Source organism: Cebus imitator, unplaced genomic scaffold (assembly GCF_001604975.1).
Source record: "Cebus imitator isolate Cc_AM_T3 unplaced genomic scaffold, Cebus_imitator-1.0 Scaffold682, whole genome shotgun sequence".
Lineage (NCBI taxonomy): Eukaryota > Metazoa > Chordata > Mammalia > Primates > Cebidae > Cebus > Cebus imitator.
Genome location: NW_016107997.1, coordinates 316,426 through 328,800, shown reverse-complemented (window position 1 = coordinate 328,800; position 12,375 = coordinate 316,426). Strand labels below are relative to the sequence as shown.

At 38.0% G+C, this 12,375-nt stretch overlaps 1 protein-coding gene across 1 annotated transcript in view; it reads left to right on the top strand.

Moving 5' to 3' along the window:
- SRP72 (signal recognition particle 72) overlaps nucleotides 1–12,375 on the top strand; it is a 39,562-nt gene that overhangs the window by 2,638 nt on the left and 24,549 nt on the right. The window contains exons 3-9 of the mRNA XM_017518497.2: nucleotides 1,779–1,902; nucleotides 3,807–3,950; nucleotides 4,030–4,141; nucleotides 7,354–7,385; nucleotides 9,470–9,594; nucleotides 9,688–9,745; nucleotides 11,105–11,236. Coding sequence (XP_017373986.1) covers nucleotides 1,779–1,902; nucleotides 3,807–3,950; nucleotides 4,030–4,141; nucleotides 7,354–7,385; nucleotides 9,470–9,594; nucleotides 9,688–9,745; nucleotides 11,105–11,236 — 727 coding nt within the window. The remainder of the gene's footprint in view (nucleotides 1–1,778; nucleotides 1,903–3,806; nucleotides 3,951–4,029; nucleotides 4,142–7,353; nucleotides 7,386–9,469; nucleotides 9,595–9,687; nucleotides 9,746–11,104; nucleotides 11,237–12,375) is intronic.

Here is a 12,375-nt window from a genome sequence, read left to right as displayed (position 1 = left end):
AGACCTTATTTCTTTTCTTTTTTTTTTTTTTTTTTTTTTTTTTTTTTTTTTTTTTTTTTTTTTTTTTTTTCTAACCACTGTCTTCCCTTTGAACCACTAAGGAGGTGAACCATAGAGAGTTGTGGGATATAATTATGAGGAGGATGTAGGGAGAATAACTTAGTAGAAATTTCTTTACTGTTATACATAGGCTCCAAAAAAATATGTATTGAAATTAAGCTTGCAGCATATAAACAAACAGTATAAAGAGAAACAATGAATAAATAGTTATTTGTAGGAGATGATAGGAACAGGTTAGATTTGGGTAGCAGTGGGAATAAAGCCTCTTAGTGTATCTCTTTTTTTTTTTATATTTGAGCCATGTAAATGTGTTAGAGATTAAAAATTAATTTTAAACTTTATTAAAAATAAAAGGGAAATAGAGGCTGCTGCTTTTCTCCTATTAAATATGTTTGTGCTAAAATTCAGTGTTTTGATTTTGGGCTATTTTGTGAGATAAGAGACATTTTCAAAAACATTTTGTTAATGAGTCTTGGATAAGAATATTTATAAAAATAAATTTTTTTTTGAGACAGAATTTTGTTCTTGTTGCCCAGGCTGGAGTGCAGTGGCGCCGTCTTGGCTCACTGCAACCTCCACCTTCCAGGTTCAAGTGATCCCCCTGCCTCAGCCTCCTAGGTAGCTGGGATTACACATGTGCACCACCACTCCTGGCTAATTTTTATATTTTTAGTAGAGACGGGGTTTCACCATGTTGGCCAGGCTGGTCTCGAACTTCTGACCTCAAGTGATCCACCCACCTCAGCCTCCCAAAGTTCTGGCATTACAGGCATGAGCCACCGCACCTGGCCCAGAAGTAAATTTTTTGTTAGGTAAGTAAATAAAGGACATTGGTCTTTGCTTTGATAGACATTTTTCCTCATGGATTATGGTTGAAACATCAACAATGAGGTGTCACATTAATGTGGATGAATTTTTTTTTTTTTTTTGAGACGGAGTTTCACTCATGTTACCCAGGCTGGAGTGCAATGGCGCGATCTCGGCTCACCGCACAACCTCCGCCTTCTGGGTTCAGGCAATTCTCCTGCCTCAGCCTCCTGAGTAGCTGGGATTACAGGCATGCGCCACCATGCTCAGCTGATTTTTTGTATTTTTAGTAGAGACGGGGTTTCACCATGTTGACCAGGATGGTCTTGATCTCTTGACTTCGTGATCCACCCACCTCGGCCTCCCAAAGTGCTGGGATTACAGGCTTGAGCCACCGCGCCTGGCCCAATGTGGATAAATTTTTAAACGTGTGTATGTTAGTAGTATTTACCAGTTATTTGGTTACAAATACTTCTTTTAAGATTTCTAGTTATTTTTTCTTTGCTAATTATTTCTTAAACAAGTTTAAAGAAGCATTATGTGGCTTACTCCTTTGTTAATGAATTTAAGAAACTTCTAAACCTATTTAAAACAGCCTTCAGATTATCTTTGTATCTAAGACAATTATTTAGCAGATGAATGATTTCTTTCTTAAGTGTTTATTTCAAAAGGCCAATAATTCTAATAAGAATATTCATGAAAGAGAGGCTAGGGAAATTGATAAATGCTTAATTATATGTTTGATTGATATACGTTTACAAGCTGTCTGATATTTGGACAAGTCTCTAACCTTTGTCAGTTTTCTCATCTGTTTTGGGGACTAAATCCAGAACTTAGAACAGTGTCTGGTAAGTAATGGGCACATTGCATTGATAGATAATAATCAGATACTGGTTTTTTTCCTTCTTCAGTAACTCTCTCTCCTTTGAAAAGGCATATTGCGAGTACAGGCTGAACAGAATTGAGAATGCCTTGAAGACAATAGAAAATTCCACCCAGCAGACAGACAAACTGAAGGAGCTTTATGGACAAGTGGTAATTACTGCTTTTAAATACATGTTGACAATCATCCTGAGTGAGCATGACTACCTCTAGCAAGGAGCAGGGATGAGGAAACCCAGCCCATCCTGATGCTCTGCAAAACTGGCCACCAAACCAGTCCCTGAGGTTTGAATATATTCCCTCTTCTTGATCTTCATACAAACAGCTGCATATATAATGTGCTATGAACAAATTACTTCCTCAGGGTAATTAGAAATTCAAAGAAAATGAAAGAACTAGTCTGTTTAATTTGGACTTTTTAGTTAGAGAGATGAACCACGTTGAGCTTGTATACTTACACAGATTTGAAATAGTATTTCACTGATATTTTATTCTAATTTTAAAATAAAGGATATCATGATAGATAAGAATTTAGATGATTCTAGCCCATGAAATCGTAAAAATATTTTAAAGTATTTTGAGACATAAAATTAAGCCTAATGCAAAATAGGGCTGTTAATGACAAGAGGATAGGAATGTGTATATTAGAGCTAGCAAAACCCCCTTAAGTTTTTTTTGTTTGTTTTTGTTTTGAGACAGAGTCTCGCTCTCTTGCCCAAGCTGGAGTGCAGTGGCATGATCTCGGCTCACTGCAACATCTGCTTCCCAGGTTCACGCAATTCTTCTGCTTCAGCCTCCCTAGTAGCTGGGATTACAGGCATGCACCACCTCACCCAGCTAATTTTTTTTTTTTTCGAGTCGGAGTTTTGCTCTTGTTGCCCAGGCTGGAATGCAATGGCACAGTCGTGGCTCACTGCAACTTCTGTCTCCTGGGTTCGAGCAATTCTCCTGCCTCAGCCTCCTGAGTAGCTGGCGTTACAAGCATGTGCCACCATGCTCAGCTAATTTTGTATTTTTAGTAGAGACAGGGTTTCTCCATGTTGATCATGCTGGTCTCGAACTCAAGGCAGGTGATCCACCTGCCTTAGCCTCCCAAAGTGCTGGGATTACAGGCAATTTTTATATTTTTAGTAGAGACAGGATTATGCCATGTTGCCTAGGCTCGTCTTGAACTCCTGGCCTCAAGTGATTTGCCTGCCTTGAACTCCCAAAGTAGTGGGATTACAGGCATGAGCCATTACACGTAGCCTCCTCTTAAAGACTTTTAAATGTGAATTTAGGGCAAATAATGTTGCATTGAATCTATTGTCCTCAGGAGGTAGTATGAATTTAATAATACAAATGAATTGAGGAAAGGTTTGGACAAATTCATGGATTATAGGCCTATAAAAAACTTTTAAGGTAAACTGGATAACTTCAGCGTAATTCTAGCGTTTTGAGGTTGATTAAGGACACCAATCTGTGTCATACATAGTGGACTAATTGACCTAGAGTGGCAGTTGTTCTTTTAGCACAAGTTGAATGAAATCACTAGGAATTCTGTTGTGTCTGCTTGAGACTGACCTGTGTGACAGCTGGTTTCTGAAAAAGATAAAATGAAGATTGTAGTGAACTTCTAGGAAACGTTAAGGTTTTTTCTTAACATTTAATTTCGTTGTTGTTTTACTAATTATTTTGTGTTGTGGAAAAATATTTTTATTGTAATTTCAGATCTAGGTAGCAGGGTTGAATTCTGTAGAAAGGTTTTCTTTCACAACCTATTTAGGGACTTAACTAACTTCAAGAAGAAAGGTAAAGAAAATGACTTTTCTCAACTGAATCCTGCCTCTAGGTTTGCAGTATAATAAACATTCATTATAAAAGTATTTTCGAAAAGTAACTTTTTGGAAGTATTACTAGTACGTGGAACTAATTTAAAAATTATAAAACATAAACAGTTGATTGTTACATTATGCTGGACTAGGATTCTTACTTAATAGTTCCAGAAAAGGCTTGTATGGTATAAAGACATAGCACCATATTTGTCTCCGATTTTTTACTTTCTATTTATTATTCAGTTATACCGTTTGGAACGCTATGATGAATGCTTAGCAGTATATAGAGATCTCGTCCGAAACTCCCAAGATGATTATGATGAGGAGAGGAAAACAAACCTTTCAGCAGTTGTTGCAGCTCAGAGCAATTGGGAAAAAGTGGTTCCAGTGAGTATCCTTGTGTACCCATACAGTCATGAAGTAATATTCATGTTTAGTATTTAACTGGCATTTTGTCCCCTGACAGGAGAACTTGGGCTTCCAAGAAGGCACGCACGAGCTGTGCTACAACACTGCATGTGCACTGATAGGCCAAGGCCAGCTGAACCAAGCCATGAAAATCCTGCAAAAAGCTGAAGGTTGGAAGTTTGTTAAACTTATCTGTAAATATAATGTGCATATAACTTTGTAGTGTATCTTCTAAAATTGCATTTGATCTCTGTGAAATTAGTAAATGGAAGTTATTGATACAGTGACAATTTCTCAAAGTTCATGTGGTCTTTCTCTTTTTTTTTTTGAGACAGAGTCTTACTCTGTCACCCAGGATGGAGTGCAATGGCACGGTCTCAGCTCACTGCAACCGCTGCCTCCCGGGTTTGAGTGATTCTCCTGACTCAGCCTCCCAAGTAGCTGGGCTTACAGGTGCACACCATCACACCCAGCTGATTGTTGTATTTTTAGTAGAAACAGGATTTCACCCTGTTGGCCAGGCTGATCTCGAACTCCTGGCCTTAAGTAACCCACCTTCCACAGCCTTTCCAAATGCTGGGATTACTGGCATGAGCCACCATGCCCAGCCAAGTCTTTGTCTTTTTGACCATATGTCTCCTATATTTCTAATCCCTACGCCAGTCTATTAGTCCATTTCCAACCATACCAGACCTTGAAGTTTGAATTTTGAGAAGCCGGTTTTGAACAAGTTACTATGAATGCTATATGTAAATTGAGTTAATAAATGTCAACCATTTACAATAGTACATGGCATATAGTATAAGCATTCAGTAAATATTTGTTACTGTTATTGTTGTTAAATAGGTATTCAAGAAATAACATGGTGGGCCTATGTGTGTGCACACATATATACTACATTCATGTATTGATAGCACCATTCAAGCACATTGTTTTTGGTTTTTTTTGTTTGTTTGTTTTTGAGATGGTGTCTCACTCTGTCACCCAGGCTGGAGCACAGTAGTGCAATCTCACTCAGCTCACTGCAACCTTCACCTGCAGGGTTCAAGTGATTCTCCTGCCTCAGCCTCCTGAATAGCTGGGATTACAGGCATGCGCCACCACACCTGACCAATTATTGTATTTTTGGTAGAGACAGGGTTTCACCATGTTGGTCAGGCTGGTCTCTAACTCCTGACCTTCTGATCCGCCTGCCTCGGCCTCCCAAAGTACTGGGATTACAGGCATGAGCCACCGCGCCTGGCCTTAAACATGTTTTAAGTCCATTTGGTATATTTCTGTGTGTAATATTTGCATGCTTTGAAGCTTTTTTGGGGTGGGCCACAGCAGGGGACAGAGTCTTGCTTTGTCACCCAGGCTGGGGTGCAGTGGTGAGAACTTGGCTAACTTCACCCTTTACCTCTCAGGTTCAAGCAATTCTCATGCCTCAGCCTCCCAAGTAGCTGGGATCACAGGCATGCGCCACCATGCCCAACTAATTTTTGTATTTTCAGTAGAGATGGTTTTCACTGTGTTGGCCAGGCCGGTCTCAAATTTCTGTCCTCAAGTGATCTGCCTGCCTTGGCCTCCTAAAGTGCTGGGATTATAGGCATGAGCCACTGCACCCAGTTGAAGCTTTTAATTAAGAAAAAAATTAATTTATTAGAGAACTATGCCTGTTATTAACACATAAAACATTTTGACTTTGCTTGTGCATTCATTTTCCCTGGAAGCTGTAAAAGTGATGTAGAGATTGCAGTTATCATTGGGATGGGAAAAAAAAGGGGAAACAAAGTCTTTTTTCTATTAAATATTAGGGGTTAAAATGAGCAAAGTTTTACTGTTAAATGTTGAAGGTTAAAGTAGGAGCAAAGGTTAGAACATCATGAGAAGAAAAACCTGTTTAAGAATTGTAATTCCTTGGCTGACTGCGGTGGCTCATGCCTATAATTCTAGCACTTTTGGAGGCCGAGTCAGGAGAATTGCTTGAGCCCTGCAGTTCAAGACCAGCCTGAGCAATAGAGTAAGCCCTTGTTTTTTGTTTGTTTGTTTTTGAGACAGAGTCTCACACTGTTGCATGGGCTGGAGCACAATGGCGTGATCCCAGCTCCCTGCAACCTCTGCCTCCTGGGTTCAAGCGATTCTCCTGCCTCAGCCTCCCAAGTGGCTGGGATTACAGGCAACCACCACCATGCCCAGCTAATTTTTTGTATATTTAGTAGAGATGGGGTGTTACTGTTTGGCCAGGCTGGTCTCAAACCTCTGACCTTGTGATCCACCCACCTCAGCTTCCCAAAGTGCTTGGGATTACAGGCGTGAGCCACCGTGCCTGGCCGTAAGCCCACATTTTTACAAAAAAAAAGTATATTTAGCTGGGTGTACCCAGCTAAATGTGATCAACAATTACAATTTCTCAATCATACCCAATGAAGAATATTTTCATACATTGCAGGTTTAAATATAAGAGTAATAGAGACTTTTCAGTGAGCAGTTTGGTGACGTGTAGCAGATTTTAAAAGTTGCATACCCTTTGATCCAATAATTTCACTTCTAGAAACTTACTTTGAGGAAATGATTAGATAAATTTATGCATGTGTGTATGAATATTCATTGAAGGGATATTCATAAGAACAGAAATTTAGAAACAGCATGAATTTCTGTACTATTAAAGGATTGGCTAAGTTTTACCATAATCACAAAATAATTACTATACAATCAATCATTACAACCAATAACATTTTTTAAAAATACAGTAATGTAGATCTGTGTTTATTGTAATAGAAAGATGTCCACAGGATATTGAATGGGGAAGGCAGGTTTCAAAATAGTATCTCACTTGCATTTTAAAATGGAGCTGTGCATTTACATCAAATGAAGCTGGGTATGGTGGCTCACACCTGTAGTCCCAGCTACTTGGGAGGCTGAGGTGGGAGAATCACTTGAGCCCAGGATTTCAAGGCTGCAGTGAGCTGTGATTAAGCCACTGCACTCCACCCTGGGCAGCAGAGTGAGACCCTAACTTTTAAAACAAACAAAAAATATTTAAAAAACTAAATAACTGAAACACTAGCAGTGTTTATCTCCGAGTGGTAGGATTATTTATTTTTATACTTTCATATAATTGATATTTTACAATTAACATTTACTACATTTATATTTTGTAATGCCCTTTACAAATGTTTTTAGCATAGAGACAACAAATAAAAGTGACAAAGAGCTAGGAAAGTCAGAGGCTAATAATATATATGCAATATATTTGAGGCTAATGTAAATTTCACAGTTGCTTGTTATTGTGCTTATCTTGGAATCTTCTGCCTAGGAATTTAGATCTTGCTCTTTGGAATAGTGAAAGAAATGGGATTTACCCAGCAATAATGCTTTTAAAACAATTTTTCTTGTATAGATCTTTGCCGCCGTTCATTATCAGAAGACGCTGTAAGTATTCCATCATTGTTAAACTTTAATTTTATACTTCTGACTAATATAAATTACTGAGAGGCTTCATTGTACTGTTTATTGACTTTTTTAAAAAGATGGTAATTCAATAAATAGGAATCACACAAGAAACCACCCTCTTGATCAGTTATTTGATCAAGTCTATTAGAGAGAGAAATCGCAATACAAAAAATTTTTATATACCTTAAATATTTCATTATAAATTTATACAGTATAAATTCTCCTATTTTAGGATGTAAGGCTAAGGTCTTTGAGGATGGGTCTATTCATAGGAGTTCCACGTGTATTTCTTATCTAATGACATAATTCAACATTCACAATTTCTCCTTTTTTTTTTTTTTTTTTGAAATGGAGTCTTGCTCTGTTGCCCAGGCTGGAGTGTAGTGGCGCCATCTTAGCTCACTGCAACCTCCACCTCCTAAGGAGTAGCTGCGATTACAGGCACGTGCCACTGCACCTGGTCAGTTTTTTTTTTGTATTTATAGTAGAGACGGGGTTTCACCATGTTGGTCAGGCTGGCCTCAAGCTCCTGACCTCAGGTGATCCACCCACCTTGGGTCCCCAAAGCGCTGGTATTACAGGCACGAACCACTGCGCCCAGCCAACTTTTTTTTTTTTTTTTTTTTAAGTGTAACAATATCTTAAAGACAGTTGATAAGCACTTTCATTATAGAGTCCTTAAAGTTTTTTTTTTTTTAACCAATCTCTTAATATTTTTTGGCTCACCAATTAGACATTAATTTTCTTTTAGGAATTTACCTTTACCATGTCTTTCTGAGTATTCAACATGATTTACATTGAATTATGTCTCTTTTCAAATTCATAGTTCACTCTCCTTTTTTTTGGGGCGGGGGAGAGACAAAATCTCAGTCCGTTGCCTAGGCCTGGCTAATGTTTTGTATTTTAGTAGAAACAGGGTTTCACCGTGTTGCCCAGGCTGGTCTCAAACTCCTGAGCTGAGGCAGTCCGACTGCCTCGGCCTACCAAAGTGCTATTATTACAGGCATGAGCCACCATGCTGGCCTTTGTTTGTTTTTTGGCACAAGATCTTGCTGTTTCACCCAGGCTGGAGTACAGTGGTGTGATCGTAAGGTCACGGTAACCTCAAACTCCTGGCTCAAGCAATCCTCTCACCACAGCCTCCTGAGTACCACCACCATGCCCAGCTAATTATTTTCTTCTTTGCAGAGATGGGAGTCTCGCTGTGTTGTACAGGCTTGTGTCAAACTCCGGGCCTCAAGCGATCCTCCCGCCTCAGCCTCCTAAAGCACTGAGATTATAGGCAAGAGCCACCATGCCCAGCAAATAGTTATTCTCTTTAAGTTTTATCATTTCCTTATCAAACGCAACTGCATAATGGTTTTGAAAACAAACATATCTGACTCCTGGTCAGCAGATACTTACCAGGTGAGAGCAGGAGTATTGGGTTGCTAAAGGAGAGTTATCTCCTAGTCTTGAGTATTCATTGTACAGCCTTTTCAGAAGGAGAAATGTGGATTAACCTGGAGCATCAGTTAAGAGAACTACTACTTTAATTACAGAATTTGTTCAATTATGGGATGAGTTTAAGTACAGAATTAGTTCCAGCTTTTGAAGTTTTTTGTACAGTGTTAATTGGAATTTTATAGTTTTTGTATTAGAGTTATGGTAGAATAAAGAGAAAAGCATTTTTAAATGTGATTTTTATGAGAATTATGTTTCCAGAATTTTGGTATCATTATAAAAAGATGTACTTGCATTCTGGTTTTTTACTTATATTTTTTAATTCTTGGGTTTTAAAGGATAATAATGATTAGTAAATGGTATTCCTAAACTTGTTATCATGTTCTTCTAGGATCTTTTTGCCTTTTTTTTGCTTTAGATACTTAGACATCGAAATCTTTTTGCTATTTTCATTTAAACTTCTCTCATGGTGGCAATTTCTAAAGAACTGACTCTAAGGGAAAATTTCTGAAATTGTATGTCTTCTTTAGGATTGTATCTCTTTTGAATATTTGGATCATTTGGTAAATATGTAGATCAGTTTGGAAAATTTATATGAGAAAAATGTTTCTTTCTCTTAGGATGGGACTGAGGAGGACCCACAGGCAGAACTGGCCATCATTCATGGTCAGATGGCCTATATTCTGCAGCTTCAGGGTCGAACAGAGGAGGCTTTGCAACTTTACAATCAAATAATAAAACTAAAGTAAGTGAGTTGTTAAAAGGAAGTATCTTTTATAGGGGATGGGGTTTCTTTTTAAAGGTTTGTTTGGTTTTGACTGTTGCTTTTTGTTCACAGACCAACAGATGTGGGATTACTAGCTGTAATTGCAAATAACATCATTACCATTAACAAGGTATGGAATATTTGTGGCTTTCCTACAGATGTATTTTACCCTGAAAGCTCATCACCCTAGTTTTAGTTTTGTTCTAGGATAGGCTAACTGTTCATTGTAACATGAAAAAGTCCAGTTGTAGCAAAATCACAATGGACAGTATTACTTAATTCTTCTAATGATAATGATGCTACAAGGTATATTCAAGTAATACAGCTTTTTTGTAATAGATCCTAGACTTTAAGATCCTCCCCTTTTCCTAGTGTGTAATAATATAAAGACTCTCTCTTTGTAAGAAATATAAATTGTTGAGGCTTTTAGACTTTAAGTGTATGCATGTTTTATGTGATTTCCGCTGTGGAACCTGAGTGTGCAAGTGTTGTTCTTTCTATAATTTTTTCTTGAGTTTTATTTTTTAGGGGGTATGGACAGGTGCCCTTTCACCTCCACCATATGCCATCCCATGTAAAATATTACAAATATATAAGCACTTTAGTTTAACTTAGAGTACTACTGTACTAATGTCATTAGCCACCATTAGGAACACTCTTTTAATGGAAAAAGCTTTCTTTTTCCTTTTTTTTTTTTTTTTTTTGAGACTCTCACCCAGGCTGGAGTGCAGTGGTACAAACATGGCTCACTGTAGCCTCAGACAATCCTCCCAAGTAGCTGGGACCCCAGGCACACACCACCATGCCCGGCTAATTAAAAAACCAAAAAAATTTTTTTGTAGAGACAGAGTTGCCATGTTACCCAAGCTGGTCTCTAAACTCCTGGGCTCAAGCAGTCCTCCTGCTTCAGCCTCCCACATTGCTGGGAGTCCAGGCATGAGCCACTGCACCCACCCTAGAAAAATATTTCAAGTTCACATTTGAAATTCAAATGAGTGGAAAGTAAGAAAAGTAACATTTGAACATATGATCATCTAAATTCTAGAGGGCATAGCTTGTAGAAATTGCAAAATTAGGTATTTTTGTAGTCCTAATACAGTCCAAGATTTGTGCTGTCCCTTTTTTTCCTTCAAAAAGCTCAAAACAAGCAGTTAATAGTAGAAAAATAAAATGGAAATCTTGTTCTTCATTTCTTCAAAGCAGTTCACTTGTTAAGCCCTTTTATATCTAGAAAGCCTCCTTTGAGAAGGCTCTAAAAGGAGTGGGGCTAGATTCTGAGATAAATATATGTGCATGGGTAGATTTGAATTGCAGAGATTTTGTTTACTTCTGTGAACTAAGATAAATTTATATGTATCTTATTAGTTTAAGCACCCCAGTCAGGTAGATATATTTAAGCTCTCCTTTTGTGTTTATGTAAAGTTAATTTAAAAAGGAATAAGTTGAAATCTGAGATTGTGTTAATGGTGGATAAACTTTTCTTTGTTAGGACCAAAATGTCTTTGACTCCAAGAAGAAAGTGAAATTAACCAATGCGGAAGGAGTAGAGTTTAAGCTTTCCAAGAAACAACTACAAGCTATAGAGTTTAACAAAGCTTTACTTGCTATGTATACAAACCAGGTGGGTAGTCGTGGCTAAGCCTTTTGTAATATGGTATATGAGGAATAACAAGGATATTATAGTTTTTGTTTGTATTTTGTCTTCAACTCATAAATACATATTTTTTCCTTCCTCAGAATATTATATATATAATTCGCCAGGCACCGTGGCCCACACCTGTAATCCTAGCACTTTGGGACGCCAAGGCAAGCAGATTGCCTGAGCTCAGGATTTTGAGACCAGCCTGAGCAACATGGCGAAACCCTGTCTCTACTGAAAATACAAAAGATTAGCCAGGCATAGTGGTGCACGCCTGGAGTCCCAGCTAATTTCTTAAAAGGGTGTAGGGTTGACATCTTTTAAGGGGAAGAAAACAGTATTCACACTTTAAATGAGATGACTTTCTCATTACCTTATTTCTTTTTTTTTTTTGAGACGGAGTTTCACTCATGTTACCCAGGCTGGAGTGCAATGGTGCGATCTCGGCTCACCACAACCTCCGCCTCCTGGGTTCAGGCAATTCTCCTGCCTCAGCTTCCTGAGCAGCTGGGATTACAGGCACGCACCACCATGCCCAGCTAATTTTTTGTATTTTTAGTAGAGACGGGGTTTCACCATGTTGACCAGGATGGCCTCGATCTCTTGACCTCGTGATCCACCCGCCTCGGCCTCCCAAAGTGCTGGGATTACAGCCTTGAGCCACCGCGCCCGGCCTTCTACCTTATTTCTAATTTGATTTAAGATAGAATCATCAAAGGTGCTAGCCATGATTATAGATTTAAGATCCATCTTTCATTTTTGCTGTGTGTCATCACATCAAGTTATTAATGTTAAGGAGATCAATTCTAACTCCAGTAAGCACTCTAATTCTAATTTTATACTCTTTTAGAGCAGAAGTTTTAATGGGAAAATGAGAGGCAGTAATGTTTTTATTATTTAGAATTGAGTCAAGTTATTCTTAATAGTTTAGCAAGAAATACGTATGTATTTTGTTGTTTTTAAAGCAAATGCTTATACTTGATGTGTTTGGCTTTTTTTAAAACAGTTTTAGAATTTAGGCATCCAAGTGAATGTTAGAACTTGTCCTTTACTAACGGCTTTTAGAGCTCTTAAATTCAATAAATGGAAATCATTTTCTTTTTTTTTTTTTTTTTTTTTTT